Source organism: Heterodontus francisci, chromosome 3 (assembly GCF_036365525.1).
Source record: "Heterodontus francisci isolate sHetFra1 chromosome 3, sHetFra1.hap1, whole genome shotgun sequence".
In the NCBI taxonomy this organism is placed as follows: domain Eukaryota; kingdom Metazoa; phylum Chordata; class Chondrichthyes; order Heterodontiformes; family Heterodontidae; genus Heterodontus; species Heterodontus francisci.
The window spans coordinates 204375051-204394061 of record NC_090373.1 but is presented as its reverse complement, the minus strand read 5'-3'; the positions used below and the strand labels follow the sequence as shown (position 1 = coordinate 204394061).

Sequence of the window (19011 nt, the reverse complement as noted above, 5' to 3'; positions counted from 1 at the left end):
ATCATTATTGTATTTTGTTTAGCTAATTATATCACTCAGTAATTATTTATTTCTATATCAAATACATAACTCATTAAGCTAAACATTTAATACAGTACTTATATGTCCGCGGTTCTAGTTTAAACTACTGCCCTAGTTTTTAAAAAAAGGGAACTGAGAAAAACCCAGAAAGTGCTGGAAACACTCAGCAGGTCTGGCAGCATCTGTGGAAAGAGAAGCAGAGGTAACGTTTCAGGTCTGTGACCTGTCATGAGAACTGGCAAATGTTAGAAATGTCATGGACTTTGAGCAAGTGAAAGGGAGGATCTGGGAAGAAGAACAAAAGGGAAGTTGTGTGATAGGGCAGAGGGCAGAAGAGATTAACGATAGAGATGTCACAGAACCAAAGTCAAAGGGAGTACAAATAGTTGGAGTAAAAGTAGTCATAGTCCAGAGAGAGTGTTCATGGCAGAATAATGAACAGCTCTGTCCAAAAACATGAAAAAAAAAATAAAAATGTAAAAAAATTAAAATTGCAGTCATGCTCTGAAATTATTGAACTCAATGTTGAATCCAGAAGGCTGTAGAGTGCCTAACTGGAAGATGTGGTGCTATTCCTCAAGCTTACATTGAGCTTCATTGGAATACTGGCAGGCCAAGGCCAGAAATGAGGGTATGAGAGCAGAATGGTGAATTGAAATGACAGGTGAGGAAGCTCAGGATCATGCTTGCGGACTGAGAGGAGGTGCTCCGTGAAGTGGTCATCCAATCTTCATTTGGTCTCCCCACTGTAGAGATTACCACATTGTGAGCAGCGAATACAGTATACTAAGTTGAAAGAAGTAGAAGTAAATTGCTGCTTCACCTGGAAGGAGTATTTGGGGCCTTGGATGGTGAGGAGGGAGGAGGTAAAAGGGCAAGTGTTACTCCTCCTGCAATTGAATGGAAAGCAATGAATGAAGGTGAACAAGACAAAAGAGACAAAGGGAAATCCGGTCTGAGAGAAGAGCAGTACTTCTTCAAGGTAGGCATTCCTGGAACAGAAGTGGCAGTGAATTAAACACTAAAATAAATACAAAATATGCAGATGCTGGAAATCTGAAATAAAAACAGAAGTGCTGGAAATACTCAGCAGGTCTGTCAGCATCTGTGGAGAAAGAAGCAGAGTTCACATTTCAGGTCTGTGACCTTTCATCAAAACTGGCAAAAGTTAGAAATGTAATGGGCTTTGAGCAAGTGAAAGGGCGGAGGGGGGAAAAAGAACAAAAGGAAAGTTGTGTGATAGGAAAGAGGGCAGAAGAGATTAACGATAGAGATGTCACAGAACAAAAGGCAAAGGGACTGCTTTGTGGAATATGGGCATCACTGGCGAGGCCAGCATTTATTACCCATCCCTAATTGCCTTTGAACTGAGTGTCTTGTTAGGCCATTTCAGAGGGCATTTTGAGTCAACCACATTGGTGTAGGTCTGGAGTCACATGTAGGCCAGTCCAGGTAAGGACACAGTGGCGCAGTGGTTAGCACCCCAGCCTCACAGCTCCAGGGACCCGGGTTCGATTCCGGGTACTGCCTGTGTGGAGTTTGCAAGTTCTCCCTGTGTCTGCGTGGGTTTTCTCCGGGTGCTCCGGTTTCCTCCCACAAGCCAAAAGACTTGCAGGTTGATGGGTAAATTGGCCATTATAAAAAAATTGTCACTAGTATAGGTAGGTGGTAGGGAAATATAGGGACAGGTGGGGATGTTTGGTAGGAATATGGGATTAGTGTAGGATTAGTATAAATGGGTGGTTGATGTTCGGCACAGACTCGGTGGGCCGAAGGGCCTGTTTCAGTGCTGTATCTCTAATCTAATCTAATTTCCTTCCCTGAAGGACATGTGTGAACCAGATGGGTTTTTACCAGCAATTAACAATGGCTTCATAGTCACCATCAGACTAGCTTTTAATTCCAGATCAATTAATTGAATTCAAACTTCACCATCTGCTGTGGTGGGATTCAAACCCATGTACCCAAAACATTCGCCTCGATTATTGGTCCAGTGATGCCACCACCTCGCCATAATAGTTGGAATAAAATACAGAGCATTAGACCAGAGAGAATGTTAATGGCAGAATAATGAACTGCTCCGTCCAAATGCAAAAACATGAAAAACAGGTTCCAATCACTTTACTGCTTGCTTGATTAATGCCTCTGGACTTCAGCTCTCAGCTCTCACTGTATCCTGCTCTCCCTCTCGGACCACTACTTCTTGTGTAAAAGACCAAAACAGCACTTTTACCCTCACTGCGCTGAATTTCCTCACTTACCAAATTCCTGTGTTCAATTAGTATTCTAATCAGCAATTCTCTGTCAAGCTGAACTTCATGCCACTTACTTTGATCTTCGATCCTGCTGTCTGCACCGTCCAGAGTGTCCGCGGCCACGGCGTGCGGTAAGTCCATTGAAGAGAAGAAGGAGCAGCGGGACTCTCGGGAAATAAGACGATCACAGAGGGAAAGCCTTGAGAAAAAGGTGCCCCGAACACGTAAAAAGCCACGAATGGCTCCTCGGCCACAACTTCAAAGCGCCTGCGGGAGATGGCTCGGAGAGCATCTGCAGCGCAATGTCGGCGAATTCCTGCTGGTACCGGCGCCCGAGGCTGTCGCTCACCTCCCGGAGGACGCGGATGAGCTTTCCCGGTGTCGATGGTGGGAACTGATGAAATGGTTTACTTCCTGCACCACCTTTCCCCCCCCATCCCCTTCCCCCCCACCTTCCCCTTCCCCCCCTTCCCCTTCCCCCCTTCCCCTTCCCAGCTCCACTCTCCCTCCCGTACCTCCCTCCCGTACCTCCCTCCCGTCGTGCTCTGCACTCCGTTGGACCCCACCAGAAAGGCCGAAAGGGGAGTTCTGACAGCTGGGCAACTCTCAACCTCCATACATTCGCCCAGGCATGCGCCATGGAGAGGTCACTCCATAGTCGCCTCACAGCGACCCCGAAACAACACGGAAGGCAGCAGTTACGGGTTATAGGTCCAGCTCAATTGGCATAGATTGGGCGCCACGGGTTGCCTTTGTCGGTGGGAGAGTTCATCGCACCTCACCGGACAGCTACCGACCGCCTCAAACCGGGCAGCCCCCGGTCAATAAGGTTCTGTCCCGCCACAGTCCACCTGCTTCAGTGAGTGCTTGGAGCTCAGGGTCATTGCCCAAAAAGTGGACTGCAACACCGCACCAAACAGCACGAAAAAGGAAAGAAGGTACCAGCCCTTCGTTTTGCAAGCTGGAACATCAGAACTGTGTGTCCTGGCCTGTCGGAAGACCTTACACAAATCAACGATTCTCGGAAGACGGCCATCATTAAGAACGAGCTCAGGAGACTCAATGTAGACATTGCAGCACTTCAGGAGACACGCCTCCCTGCGAGTGGATCTCTAACAGAGCAAGACTACACCTTCTTCTGGCAATGTAGGGATCCGGAAGAACCAAGACAGCATGGAGTGGGCTTCGCCATCAGAAACTCCTTGCTCAGCTTGATAGAGCCTCCCTCAAATAGCTCGGAACGCATACTGTCCATCCGACTGCTCACCGCCTCTGGTCCAGTACACCTACTCAGCATCTATGCTCCAACACTCTGCTCCCCACCTGAAGCTAAAGACCAGTTCTGCGAGGAACTCCATAATATCATTGGTAGCATCCCCAACACCGAACACCTGTTCCTGCTGGGGGACTTTAATGTCAGGGTTGGGGCTGACCATGACTCATGGCCATCCTGCCTTGGGCGCTATGGCGTTGGAAGGATGAATGAGAATGGACAGAGACTGCTTGGGTTGTGTACCTATCACAACCTCTGCATCACCAACTCGTTCTTTCACACTAAACCCTGTCACCAGGTTTCATGGAGGCACCCAAGATCGCGTCGTTGGCACCAGCTGGACCTCATCGTCACAAGGCGAGCTTAAACTGTGTTCAAATCACACGCAGCTTCCACAGTGCGGACTACGACACCGACCACTCCCTGGTGTGCAGCAAGGTTAGACTCAAACCAAAGAAGCTGCATCACTCCAAGCAGAAGGGCCACCCGCGCATCAACACGAGCAGAATTTCTCATCGACAGCTGTTACAAAAATTTCTAAATTCACTTGTAAAAGCCCTTCAAAACACTCCCACAGGGGATGCTGAGACTAGGTGGGCCCACATCAGAGACGCCATCTATGAGTCAGCTTTGACCACTTATGGCAAACATGCGAAGAGGAATGCAGACTGGATTCAATCTCATTTTGAAGAGCTGGAACCTGTCATAGCCGCTAAACGCATTGCACTGTTGAACTACAAGAAAGCCCCCAGCGAGTTAACATCCGTAGCACTTAAAGCAGCCAGAAGCACTGCACAAAGAACAGCGAGGCGCTGCGCAAATGACTACTGGCAACACCTATGCAGTCATATTCAGCTGGCCTCAGACACCGGTACCATCAGAAGAATGTATGATGGCATTAAGAGAGCTTTTGGGCCAACCATCAAGAAGATCGCCCCAATCAAATCTAAATCAGGGGACACAATCACTGACCAACGCAAGCAAATGGACCACTGGGTTGAGCACTACCCAGAACTGTACTCCAGGGAGAATGTTGTCACTGAGACTGCCCTCAATGCAGCCCAGCCTCTACCAGTCATGGATGAGCTGGACGGACAGCCAACAAAATCGGAACTCAGTGATGCCATTGATTCTCTAGCCAGCGGAAGAGCCCCTGGGAAGGACGGCATTACCCCTGAAATAATCAAGAGTGCCAGGCCTGCTATACTCTCAGCACTACATGAACTGCTTTGCCTGTGCTGGGACGTGGGAGCAGTACCTCAGGACATGCGCGATGCCAATATCATCACCCTCTATAAAAACAAAGGTGACCGCGGTGACTGTAACAACTACCGTGGAATCTCCCTGCTCAGCATAGTGGGAAAAGTCTTTGCTCAAGTCGCTTTAAACAGGTTCCAGAAGTTGGCCGAGCGAGTATACCCTGAGGCACAGTGTGGCTTTCGTGCAGAGAGATCGACCATTGACATGCTGTTCTCCCTTCGTCAGATACAGGAGAAATGCCGTGAACAACAGATGCCCCTCTACATGGCTTTCATTGATCTCACCAAAGCCTTTGACCTCGTCAGCAGACATGGTCTCTTCAGACTACTAGAAAATATCGGATGTCCACCAAAGCTATTAAGTATCATCACCTCATTCCATGACAATATGAAAGGCACAATTCAGCAAAGCGGCACCTCATCAGACCCCTTCCTATCCTGAGTGGCGTGAAACAGGGCTGTGTTCTCGCACCCACACTGTTTGGGATTTTCTTCTCCCTGCTGTTCTCACATGCGTTCAAGTTTTCAGAAGAAGGAATTTTCCTCCACACAAGATCAGGGGGCAGGTTGTTCAACCTTGCCCATCTAAGAGCGAAGACCAAAGTGCAGAAAGTCCTCATCAGGGAACTCCTCTTTGCTGACGATGCTGCATTAACATCTCATACTGAAGAGCGTCTGCAGAGTCTCATCGACAGGTTTGCAGCTGCCTGCAATGAATTTGGCCTAACCATCAGCTTCAAGAAAACGAACATCATGGGACAGGACATCAGAAATGCTCCATCCATCAATATCGGCGACCACGCTCTGGAAGTGGTTCAAGAGTTCACCTACCTAGGCTCAACTATCACCAGTAACCTGTCTCTAGATGCAGAAATCAACAAGCGCATGGGAAAGGCTTCCACTGCTATGTCCAGACTGGCCAAGAGAGTGTGGGAAAATGGCGCACTGACATGGAACACAAAAAGTCCGAGTGTATCAAGCCTGTGTCCTCAGTACCTTGCTCTATGGCAGCGAGGCCTGGACAACGTATGTCAGCCAAGAGCGACGTCTCAATTCATTCCATCTTCGCTGCCTCCGGAGAATACTTGGCATCAGGTGGCAGGACCGTATCTCCAACACAGAAGTCCTCGAGGCGGCCAACATCCCCAGCTTATACACACTACTGAGTCAGCAGCGCTTGAGATGGCTTGGCCATGTGAGCCGCATGGAAGATGGCAGGATCCCCAAAGACACATTGTACAGCGAGCTCGATACAAGTATCAGACCCACTGGCCGTCCATGTCTCCGCTTTAAAGAAGTCTGCAAACGCGACATGAAGTCCTGTGACATTGATCACAAGTCGTGGGGGTCAGTTGCCAGCGATCGCCAAAGCTGGCGGGCAGCCATAAAGGCGGGGCTAAAGTGTGGCGAGTTGAAGAGACTTAGCAGTTGGCAGGAAAAAAGACAGAAGCGCAAGGGGAGAGCCAACTGTGGAACAGCCCTGACAAACAAATTTTTCTGCAGCACCTGTGGAAGAGTCTGTCACTCTAGAATTGGCCTTTCTCGCCACTCCAGGCGCTGCTCCACAAACCACTGACCACCTCCAGGCGCTTACCCATTGTCTCTCGAGACAAGGAGGCCAAAGAAGCAAAACCTCCAGTTTGTGTACTTGCTTAAATTCCAGATACCGGAGTCAGGCCTCACTGCCGAGGGTATCAGTTCGAACTAGTCACTCAATTAAGTAACTATGCAGCCACGAGCAGGCATCTTATCATTGACTGAGACTGAAAGAAACTACAAGTTCAATGCTAAATGCAAACTTTACTGGATTTTTAAAAGAGTTCAACCGTTAAATTTCCCTCACTTACCAAATTTCCGAGCAGCACTCAGACAAACTAGACTTCATACCATAGAACCATAGTATCTCCCTTTTGAATGCCTCCCACTGGTTTGCCACTGATATTCCCCTGAGTAGCTGTATCCAGGCCACTTTCGTCAGATCACCTCTCAGTTTCTTTAAATTTACCTTCCCCCAATTTCGAACTTTTACTCATGTTTATCTTTGTCCTTTTCCATGATTATGCTAAAATTTACTGTATTGTGGTAACTATCTTCAAAATGATCACCCACTGTTACTTCCTCCACTTGCCCAACTTCATTACCGAAGACTAAATCTAGAATTGCGCCCCCTCTCATTGGGCTTGTTCCATGCTGGCTAAAAAAGCTCCCCTGAATGCAATTCGAGAGTTTTGTCCCCTCTGTGTCCTACACTGATTGCATCTCAGTTAATATTGGGGTAGTTGAAATCCCCAACTATTACCGCCCTATAGTTTTTGCACTCAGAAATTTACCGACATATTTGTTTTTCTGCCTCCGTCTCACTATTTGGGGGTCTCTTGTACACTCCAAGTAGTGTGATGCCCCTTTTTTATGTGTGGAGCCAGAGGAAATGGGCGAGGTACTAAATGAGTACTTTGCATCAGTATTCGCCAAAGAGAAGGACTTGGTGGATGATGAGTCTAGGGAAGGGAGTGTAGATAGTCTGGGTCATGTCGTTATCAAAAAAGGAGGAGGTGTTGAGCATCTTGCAAAGCATTAAGTGAGATAAGTCCCCAGGATCTGATGGGATCTACCCCAGAATACTGAGGGAGGCAAGGGAAGAAATTGCTGGGGCCTTGACAGAAATCTTTGTATCCTCATTGGCTACAGGTGAGGTCCCAGAGGACTGGAGAATAGCCAATGTTGTTCCTTTGTTTAAGAAGGGTAGCAAGGATAATCCAGGAAATTATAGACCGGTGAGCCTTACGTCAGTGGTAGGGAAATTATTAGAGAGAATTCTTCGGGACAGGATTTGCTCCCATTTGGAAACAAATGAACGTATTAGTGAGAGGCAGCATGGAGGTCGTGTCTCACTAACTTGATTTGAGTTTTTTGAGGAAGTGACGAAGATGATTGATGAAGGAAGGGCAGTGGATGTTGTCTATATGGACTTCAGTAAAGCCTTTGACAAGGTCCCTCATGGCAGACTGGTACAAAAGGTGAAGTCACACGGGATCAGAGGTGAGCTGCCAGGATGGATACAGAACTGGCTCGGTCACAGAAGACAGAAGGTAGCAGTGGAAGGGTGCTTTTCTGAATGGAGGGCTGTGACTAGTGGTGTTCCGCAGGGATCAGTGCTGGGACCTTTTCTCTTTGTAGTATATATAAATGATTTGGAGCAAAATGTAGCTGGTCTGATTAGTAAGTTTGCAGACGACACAAAGATTGGTGGAGTTGCGGATAGTGATGAGGATTGTCAAAGGATACAGCAGGATATAGATCGGTTGGAGACTTGGGTGGAGAAATGGCAGATGGAGTTTAATCCGGACAAATGTAAGGTCATGTATTTTGGAAGATCTAATACAGGTGGGAGGTATACAGTAAATGGCAGAACCCTTAGGAGTATTGACAGGCAGAGAGATCTGGGCGTATAGGTCCACAGGTCACTGAAAGTGGCAACGCAGGTGGATAAAGTAGTCAAGAAGGCATACGGCATGCTTACCGTCATCGGTCCGGGCATGGAGTATAAAAATTGGCAAGTCATGCTGCAGCTATACAGAACTTTAGTTGGGCCACACTTAGAATATTGCATGCAATTCTGGTTGCCACACTACCAGAAGGACGTGGAGGCTTTGGAGAGGGTACAGAAGAGGTTTACCAGGATGTTGCCTGGTCTGGAGGGCATTAGCTATGAGGAGAGGTTGGATAAACTCGGATTGTTTTCACTGGAGTGACGGAGGTGGAGGGGGGACATGATAGAGGTTTACAAAGTTATGAGTGGCATGGACAGAGTGGATAGACAGAATCTTTTTCCCAGGGTGGAAGAGTCAGTTACTCGGGGACATAGGTTTAAGTTGCGAGGGGTACAGTTTAGAGGGGATATGCGGAGCAAGTTCTTTCCACAGAGGGTGGTGAGTGCCTGGAACTTGCTGCCAGGGGAGGTGGTGGAAGCAGGTACAATAGCGACGTTTAAGAGGTACCTTGACAAATAAATGAATAGGATGGGAATAGAGGGATACAGTGCAGAAGGTTTTAGTTTAGATAGGCATCAAGATCGGCGTAGGCTTGGAGGGCCGAATGGCCTGTTCCTGTGCTGTACTGCTCTATGTTCTTTGTTCTTTGACATGCATGAAGAAGAGCACCTCGATGCACTTGGGGTTTAATGGGTGTGTATAACTTGGTCTTGTTATTGGGTATTATCAGAGTAAGGGGGAAAATAATAAAGTCTAAATCAGGGTTAATGTGCATGTCCGTGAATGTATGGAGTGTGGTTAATAAGATTGGTACAGTACAGGCAAAGATTGCCATGTGGAAATATGCGTGGCTATAACAGAGACCTTGTACAAAGAAGGGCAGGATTGGGTGTTAAATATTCCTGGATACAAGGAGTTCAGGAAAGATAGGAAAGGGAAAAAAGGGGGAGGGGTGGCAGTATTGATTAAGGAGAGCATTGCAGTGCTGGAGAAAATGGATCTCCCAGAGGGGTCAAGGACAGAATCAATTTGGCTAGAGCTAAAGAAAAAAAAAGGTTGCGTTATATTGCTCGGTGTTGGCTGTCTGCCACCAGCTGGTGGGAAGGATGTGGAGGAACAAATTTGTAAGGAAATTACAGAGCGGTGCAAAAATTATATGGTTATTTCATTATCCAAACATAGACTGGGATAATAGTAGGGTAAAAGGCAGTGAGGGGCAAGAGTTCCTCGAGTGTGTTCAGGAAATTTTTCTACAACAGTATGTTGCCAGTCCAACGAGAAAGGAGGCACTGCTAGACCTGGTTCATGGGAATGAGATGGGCCCAGTGGATCAAGTATCAATCAGAGAGCATTTAGGAGATAGTGATCATTGTATCATAAGGTTTAGGCTGACTATGGAAAAGGACAAAGAACAATGCAGGGTGAGAATAATTAACTGAGGGAAAGCCAACTTCAACAGGATAAGAATGAAGCTTGGGCGCATAAATTGGAGTCAAATATTGGCAGGAAAAAATATAGCTAAACAATGGTTTACCTTCAAAGAAGAGATAGTTCAGGCACAGTCAACGCATGTCCCCTCGAAGGGGAAAGTTAGGGCAAACAAATCCAGAGCTCCCTGGATGACAAAAGTGGGAGAGATTAAGATAAAGAAAAAGTGTGCTTATGACAGCTGCCAGGTAGAAAATCCTATTGAGAAATAGGCTGAATAAAGAAGGTCCAGATGGGAAGTGAAAAAGCAAATAAGAGAAGCAAAGAGAGAACATGAAAAGAGACTGGCAGCTAGCATTAAAGGAAATCTCAAAGTTTTTGAAAGGCATATAAATAGTAAAAGGGTGGTAAAAGGAGGAGTGGGGCCAATTATGGACCATACAAACATACGAATTAGGAGCAGATGTAGGCCATTCGGCCTCTCGAGCCTGCTCCACCATTCAATAAGATAATGGCTGATCTGTTTTTGTCACAAATTCCACTGTCACATCTAGTTCAATAACATTTGATTGCCTTGCCTGACAAAAATCTATCTACCTCCACCTTAAAAATATTCAATGACCCTGTCTCCACCACATTCTGAGGCAGAGATTTTCAAAGTCGCACAACCCACTGAGAAAAAAGAAATTCTCTTCATCTCTGTCCTAAATGGGCGACTTTGCATCTGTCTTTACCTGGGAAGAAGATGCAACCCAGACAGTGGTGAAAGAGGAGTTAATTCATACACTAGAAGGGTTTAAAATTGATCAAGTGGATATATTAGATAGGCTTTCTGTACATAAAGTGGATGAACCACCAGGACCAGATGAGATGCATCTAAGGATACTAAGGGAAGTGAGGGTGGAAATTGCAGAGGCACTGGCCATAACTTTTAGTCTTCCTTAGACCCGGGATGGTGCCAGTAGACTGGAGAATTGCAAATGTTACACCCTTGTTCAAAAAAGGTTGTAAAGATAAGCCCAGCAACTACAAGCCAGTTAATTTAACTTCAGTGGTGGGGAAACTTCCAGAAAACATAATTCGAGACAAAATTAATAGTCAGATGGACAAATGCGGGTTAATGAAGGAAAGCCAGCATGGATTTCTTGAGGGAAAATCATGTTTAACTAACTTACTGGAGTTTTTTGAGGAGGTACCAGAGAGGGTTGACTAGGGGAATGCTGTTGATGTGGTGGACATGGACTTTCAAAAGGTGTTTGATCCAGTGCCACACAACAGATTTATGAGCAGACCTGTAGCTCATGGAATAAAAGGGCTGAAAGCAACATGAATATGAAATTGGCTGAGTGACAGGAAACAAAGAGCAGTGGTTAATGGATATTTTACGGGCTGGAGAAAGGATTGTAGTGGAGTTCCCCAGGCATTAGTGTTGGGACCCTTGCTTTTCCTGATAATATATTATAATCCAAGACTTTGGTGTACAGGGCACAGTTTCAAAGTTTGCAGATGATACAAAACTTGGAAACATTGTGAACTGTGAGGAGGATAGTGTGGAGCTCCAAAAGGACATAGACAAGTTGGTGGAATGGGCAGGCAGTTGGCAGATGATGTTCAATGCAGAGAAATGTGAATTGATTCATTTTGGTCGGAAGAACATGGAGAAACAATATAAAATAAAGGGTACAACTCTAAAGTGGGTGCAGGAGCAGAGGGACCTGTGCTTAATTGATTGAAGGTGGCAGGACAGGTTGAGAGAACAGTTAATAAAGCATATAGTATCCTGGGTTTTATTAATAGGGGCATAGAGTACAAGAGTGAGGAAGTTATGTTGAACTTGTATAAGATACTAGTTCGGCCTCAGCCGTAGTATTATGCCCAGTTCTGGGCGCCACACTTTAGGAAAGGCATGAGAGCATTGGAGAGAGTGCAGAAAAGATTCACAACAATGGTTCTCGGGATGAGGAACTTCAGTTATGAAGATAGATTGGAGAAGTTAGGACCGTTTTCCTTGGAGAAGAGAAGGCTGAGAGGTGAGTTGATAGAGGTATTCAAAATCATGAGGGGTCTGGAGAGAGCAGATAGACAGAAACTGTTCCCACTTGTGAAAGGATCGAGAACGAGAAGCCACAGATTTAAAGTATTTGGCAAGAGAAGCAAAAGTGACATGAGGAAAAACTTTTTCACGCAGAGTGTTTAAGGTCTGGAATGCACTGCCTGAGAGTGTGGTGGAGGCATGTTCAGTTGAAGCATTCAAAAGGGATGTAGACTGTTATATGAAAAGGAAGAATGGTGCAGGGTTACGGGGAGAAGGTGGGGGAATGGAACTGAATGAATTGCTCTTTGAGAGAGCTGGTGCAGACACGATGGACTGAATGGCCTCCTTCTACACTAACAATTCTGTGATTTTGTGATTCTGTGGCCATTTCAATAAATGGAGGTGACTTTCTTTGCTGAGAATATTTCATGCTTTCCTTGCTGCCCTGTCAGATGCCACCTTCACCCTTGTTCCCTCTATGGGCTGCCAGTGCAGGGGCAGGCCACCCCGGTCAACTTCTCAGCTCTGTACATTCACCTGGTGAGCCTGGGCACGAGGCACAGGGATGTGATAGGAAACAGGCGACACCTGGAATACAGTGAGGTGAATATTTTTTGAGTCCATTTGGAGCAGGCGTCATTGTTGGCAGGAACCGGGTCAGTATGAGATTGTCTCGAGCCTCCCTTGTGCGTCTCTCAATGGACCTCACCTCCGGTACATGGACTTCATCATCCCAAGGTGCCTGGTGTTCAGTCATGCCTTCTTGATGCAAGGCCTTCCCATTCTGCAGTGTTAGATTGTGCAGTGCACAGCAGACCAAATTTGACAGTAGACAGGCAATGACTAGTATTTAAAGAAGTATTACACAGTTTACAACAAATATACATTCTCTAAGACACCAAAACTCAACAGGAAAGATGAATCAACCATGGCTCGTAAAAGAAGTTAAGGATTGCATTAAGTCAAAGGAGGTGGCTTATAAGGTCGCCAGAAAAAGTGGCAAGCCCAAGGATTGTGAGCAATTTAGAGTCCAACAAAGGAGGATCAAGAAACTGAGGCAGAACGGGAAAAGAGATTATGAATCTAAGCTAGCCAGAAACATAATGGCGGACTGCAAACGCTTCCTTAGGTATGTGAAAAGGAAACGATTAGCAATGATGAATGTGGGTCCATTGCAGGCAGAGACAGGAGAGTTTCTGGTGGAGAATGAGGAAATGGTGGAGAGACTAAACTATTGCTTTGTGTCTGTCTTCACAGAGGAAGACACAGAAAATCTCCCAGATATACTAGGGAACCAAAGGATTTGTAAAAATGAGGAACTGAAAGTCATTAGTATCAATAAAGAGGTAATACTAGAAAAGTTAATTGGTTTGAAAGTTGATATATCTCCTGGACTGGATGAGCTACATCCCAGAGTATTGAAGGAGGTGGCTATAGAGTTAGTAGATGCATTGCTGGTTACCTTTCCAAATTCCATAGTTTCTGGAAGGGTCCCTGCAGACTGGAAAGAGTTATAGAGTGATACAGCACTGAAACAGACCCTTTGGCCCACCGAGTCTGTGCCGACCAACAACCACCCATTTATACTAATCCTACATTAATCCCATATTCCCTACCACAACCCCACCATTCTCCTACCTACACTGGGGGCAATTTACAATGACCAATTTACCTATCAACCTGCAATTCTTTGGCTGTGAGAGGAAACCAGAGCACGCAGCGGAAACCCACGCAGTCACAGGGAGAGCTTGCAAATTCCGCACAGGCAGTACCCAGAACCAAACTCGGGTTGCTGGAGCTGTGAGGCTGCGGTGCTAACCACTGCACCACTGTGCTGCCCTAGCAACTAGCAAATATAACCCCACTATTTATGAAGGGAGTGAGAGAAGGGGAAGCGGTGGTGTACTGGTATTGTCACTGGACTAGTAACCCAGAGACCCAGGTATTGCTCTGGGGACATGGGTTTGAATCCCACGACAGCAGAAGGTGGAATCTGAATTCAATTAATAAAAAAGAAATCTGGAATTTAAAGCTAGTCTAATGATGGCCATGAAACCATTGTCAATTGCTGTAAAAACCCATCTGGTTCACTAATTTCCTTAAGGAAATCTGCTGTCCTTACCTGGTCTGGCCTACAAGTGACTCCAGATCCACAGCAATGTGGTTGACTCTTACATTTCATTTCAATGGCTTACGAGGCCATTTCAAGGGCAATTAGGGATGGACAATAAATGCTGGCCTGGCCTGCGACGCCGATGTCCCATGAAAGAATTAAAAAAAAAGAAAAAATGGAGAATTACAGACCTGTTAGTTTGACATCAGTAGTAGGGAAAAGGTTGGAATCTATTATAAACGTGAGATAACTGGACACTTGGAAAATAATGATATGATTGGGCGGAGTCAGTATGGATTTGTGAAATGCAAATCATGTTTGACAAACCTATTGGAGTTTTTTGAGGATATTACTTGCAGCATAGATAAAGGAGAACCAGTGAATGTGGTGTATTTGGATTTTCAGAAGGCTTTTGAAAAGGTCCCACACAGGAGGTTAGTGAACAAAATTAGAGAACATGGGATTGGGGGGTTAATATACTGGTATGGAAAGAAAATTGGTTAACAGACAGAAAACAGAGAGTAGGAAAAAATGGGTCATTCTCAGAATGGCAGGCTGTTATTAGTGGGGCACCGCAAGGATCAGTGCTTGGGCCACAGCTGTTTACAATCTATATAAATGACTTGGATATAGGGACCAATTGTAATATTTCCAAATTTGCAGCTGACACAAAACTAGGAGGGAATGTCAGTTGTGAGGAGGATGCAAGCAGGCTTCAAGGGGATTTGGACAGGCTAAGTGAATGGGCAAGAACGTGGCAGATGGAATATAATGTGAATAAGTATGAAGTGATCCACATTGATAGAAAAACAGAAAGGCAGAGTATTTCTTAAATGATGAGAGGTTGGGAAGTGTTGATGTCCAAAGAGAGCTGGGTGTCCTTGTTCATAAGTCACTAAAAGCTAGTATGCCGGTGCAGCGAGCAATTAAGAAGGCAAATGGTGTGTTGGCCTTCATTGCAAGGGGATTTGAATACCGGAGGAAAGATGTATTGCCTCAATTGTATAAAGCATTGATGAGACCGCAACTGAATTATTGTGTACAGTTTTGGTCTCCTTATCTAAGGAAAGATATACTTGCTATAGAGAGAGTGCAACAGTGGTTCACCAGACTAATCCCTGGGATGACAGGATTGTCTTATGAGGAGAGACTGCAGAAACTGGGTCTGTATTCTCTAGAGTTTTGAAGAATGAGAGGTGATCTCATTGAAACTTATAATATTCTGATAGGGTGTGTCAGGGTGGATGTGGATAGGTTGTTGGTTGGTGAGTCTAGAACAAGGGGACACAGTCTCAGAGTAAGGGGTGGGCCATTTCAGACTGAGATGAAGAGGAATTTCTTTTCTCAGAAGGTGGTGAATCTGTGGAATTCTCAACTCCAGAGGGCTGTGGAAGCTCAATCGTTGAGCATGTTAAAGACAGAAATTGATAGATTTCTGAATACTAATGACATCAAGGGATATGGGATAGAAGGGAAAATGGTGTAGAGGTAGATGATCAGCAGTGATCTGTTTGAATGGTGGAGCAGGCCTGATGAGCCGAATGGCCTACTCCTGCTCCTATTTCCTATGAACCTATGACCACCGTGATATGCAGGACCTTTGCTGGGGCATACTGCAGGGCTCCACTGTATTGATCCAGGCAGCAGAATCTCATCTTCCACAGCCCAATGGCCTGCCAAATGTTGTTTGGGTGGACCTGTGGAAGTGTTGTACCTCTTGTCTGCTGCACTGCGAAGGTTCCTCATAGGCTTCAGTAGCCATGTCTTCACATTGAGTCCCCTTTGTCCCTGAGAATCTATCCTTGAAGCTGAGTTAAATGGGATAGATTCTGAAAAGATCTGGCAATGCAAAACTGGGCATTCACGAGGCACTGTGGGGCAGCAGAATTGTATTCAACCACAATCTGTAACCTCATGATCCAGCACATCCCTCACTGCACCATTACCATCAGCTGAGGGATCGACCCTAGTTCAATGAAGAGTGCAGAAGGGCATGCCAGGAGCAGCACCAGGCATACCTAAAAATGAGGTGCCATCTTGGTGAAGCAACAACACGTGACTACTTGTGTGCCAAACAGCGGAAGCAGCATGCAATAGACAGAGCTAAGCGATCCCACAAGCAACGGAACAGAAGCAACTGCAGTCCTGCCATGTGGGGAGGCGGTGGCACAGCGGTCATCTTACTGAACTGATAATCCAGAAGTGCAGGTTAATGCCCTGGAGACATGGGTTCAAATCTGCAGCTGGTGAAATTTAAATTCAATTAATTAATTAATCTGGAATTGAACGCTAGTCTCAGTAATAGTGCCATAAAACTATCATTGATTGTTGTAAAAACTCATCTGGTTCACTAATGTCCTTTAGGGAAGGAAATGTGCTCTTACCTGGTCTGGCCTACATGTGACTCCAGACCCACAGCAATGTGGTTGACTCTTATCTGTACTCTGAAATGGCCTAGCAAGTCACTCAGTTGTCAAGGGCTATTAGAAATGCGCAAAAAATGCTGGCCTTGCCAGTGATGCCCACATCCCATGAAAGAATAAAAAAAAGAGAAGAAAAAAAATCCAGCCAAGAATGCTCGTAGACATTTAAACAACTAACCAGAGGAGGAGGCTCCACAAATGAGGCCATATGGGTAGAACTTAAAAACAAAAAGAGGACAATCACTTGGCTGGGAGTGTACTACAGACCTCCAAACAGTCAGGGAGAGATAGAGGAGTAGGTTTGTAGGCAAATCTCAGAGAGGTGTAAAAATAATAGGGTAATAATAATAATGGATTTCAACTTCCCCAATATCAACTGGGATAGTCTTAGTGCAAAAGGCTTAAAGGGGGCGGAATTCTTAAAGTGCATCCAGGAGAGCTTTTTGAGCCTGTACGTAGAAAGTCCTACAAGAGAAGGGGCGGTACTGGCCCTAATCCTAAGGAATGAAGCCAGACAAGTGGAAGAAGTGTCAGTGGGGGAGCATTTCGGGGATAGTGACCATAACTCTAAGATTTATGGTAATTATGGAAAAGGGCAAAGATGGACTGGAAATAAAGGTACTGAATTGGGGGAAGGCCGATTTCAATATGATAAACCAGGATCTGGGAGCAGCTACTTGTAGGAAAGTCTACATCAGACCAGTGAGAGTCATTCAAAAAGGAAATAGTGAAGAGTTCAGAGCCAACATGTTCCCGTAAAAGTGAAGGGTAGGACCAACAAGCCCAGGGAACCCTGGATGTCGAGGGATATAGAGGATTTGATAAGGAAAAAAATGGAGGCTTGTGGCAGATTCAGAGTGCTAAAAACAGCGGGGGCCATTGAGGAGTATAGAAAGTGTCGGGGGGTACTTAAAAAAGTAATTAGTAGAGCAAAGAGGGGACATGAAAAAACACTGGTGGGCAAGATAAAGGAAAATCCCAAGGCGTTTTATAAGTATATTAAGAGCAAGAGGATAACCAGGGAAAGAGTATGGCCCATTGGGGACAAAAGTGGCAATCTGAGTGTGGAGACGGAGGACATAGGTGAAGTAAGGATAACATAAAGACAAAAACTAAGGCATACCATGTTGCAAAGGCCAGTGGCAGGCTGGAAGATTGGGAAACTTTTAAAGTTCAACAAAGGGTTACTAAAAAAGTAATAAAAAGAGCAAAGGTAAATTATGAAAGAAAACTAGCACAAAATATAAAAATGGATAGCAAAAGCTTCTATAAGTATATAAAAGGGAAGAGAGTAGCTAAAGTGAATGAGACTGGGGAGTTAATAGTGGAGAACACAGAAATGGCGGAGACACGAAATCAGTATTTTGCCTCAGTTTTCACATTGAAGGACACTAGAACCATCCCAATAGTAACAAGTAATGCAGAGGTTATAGAAATTGAGGAACTTAGAACAATCATCACTAGGGAAAAAGTACTGAGCAAACTATTGGGATTGAAAGCAGACAAGTCCCCAGGGCCTGATGGCGTACATCCTAGGGTCTCAAAGGAAGTGGCAGTGGAGATAGTGGATCCATTGGTTATAATATTCCAAAATTCCCTGGATGTGGGAAAGGTTCCAGTGGATTTGTACAGTTGCTGCAACTGTACAAGGCATTAGTGAGACCGCACCTGGAGTATTGCATACAGTTTTGGTCCCCTTACGTGAGGAGGGATGTAGTTGCATCGGAGGCAGTTCAGAGGAGGTTCACCAGATTTCAGAAATGAGGGGTTTGTCTCATGAAAAGAGATTGAGCAGTTTAGGCCTTTACTCTCTGGAGTTGAGAAGAATGAGAGGAGATGTAATTGAAGTACATAAGATGTTTCAGGGGATTGTCGACGTAGAGAGGATGTTTCTTCTGGTGGGGCAATCTAGAACAAGAGGTCATAGTTTTAGGATAAGGGGTAGCAGATTTAAAATCGAGATGAGGAGAAATTACTTCTCTCAAAGGGTCGTGAGTCTGTGGAATTCACTACCCCAGATTGCGGTAGATGCCGGGACATTGAATAAATTTAAGGAGGAAATAGACAGATTTTTAATTAGCAATGGGTTGAAGGGTTATGGAGAACGGGCAGGAAAGTGGAGTTGAGGCTGAGATGAGATCAGCCATGATCGTATTGAATGGCGGAGCAGGCTCGAGGGGCTGAATTGCCTACTTCTGCTCCTAGTTCTTCTGTTCTTATGTTTTAAATGATTGCTTTTCATCTGTGTTCACCATGGAAAAGGACGATGTAGGTGTAGCGATCAGGGAGGGGGGATTGTGATATACTTGAACAAATTAGCATTGAAAGGGAGGAAGTGTTAGCTGTTTGAGCAGGCTTAAAAGTGGATAAATCCCCAGGCCCAGATGAGATGCATCCCAGGCTGTTATGTGAGGCAAGGGAGGAGATAGCAAGGGCTCTGACACAAATTTTCAAATCTTCTCTGGCCACAGTAGCGGTACCAGAGGACTGGAGGACAGCGAATGTGGTAACATTATTCAAGAAGGGTAGTAGGGATAAACCAGGTAATTGCAGGCCGATGAGTCTAACATCAGTGGTAAGGAAACTATTGGAAAAAATTCTGAGGCACAGGATTAATCTCCACTTGGAGAGGCAGGGATTAATCAGGGATAGTCAGCATGGCTTTGTCAGGGGGAGATCGTGTCTAACAAACTTGATTGAATTTTTCGAGGAG

General features: G+C 45.4%; 1 protein-coding gene across 1 annotated transcript in view; it reads left to right on the top strand.

Moving 5' to 3' along the window:
- Positions 1-19011, top strand: part of LOC137367180 (dynein axonemal heavy chain 8-like) — a 2531605-nt gene that overhangs the window by 624161 nt on the left and 1888433 nt on the right. The window contains exons 72-73 of the mRNA XM_068028616.1: positions 2304-2407; positions 12658-12891. Coding sequence (XP_067884717.1) covers positions 2304-2407; positions 12658-12891 — 338 coding nt within the window. The remainder of the gene's footprint in view (positions 1-2303; positions 2408-12657; positions 12892-19011) is intronic.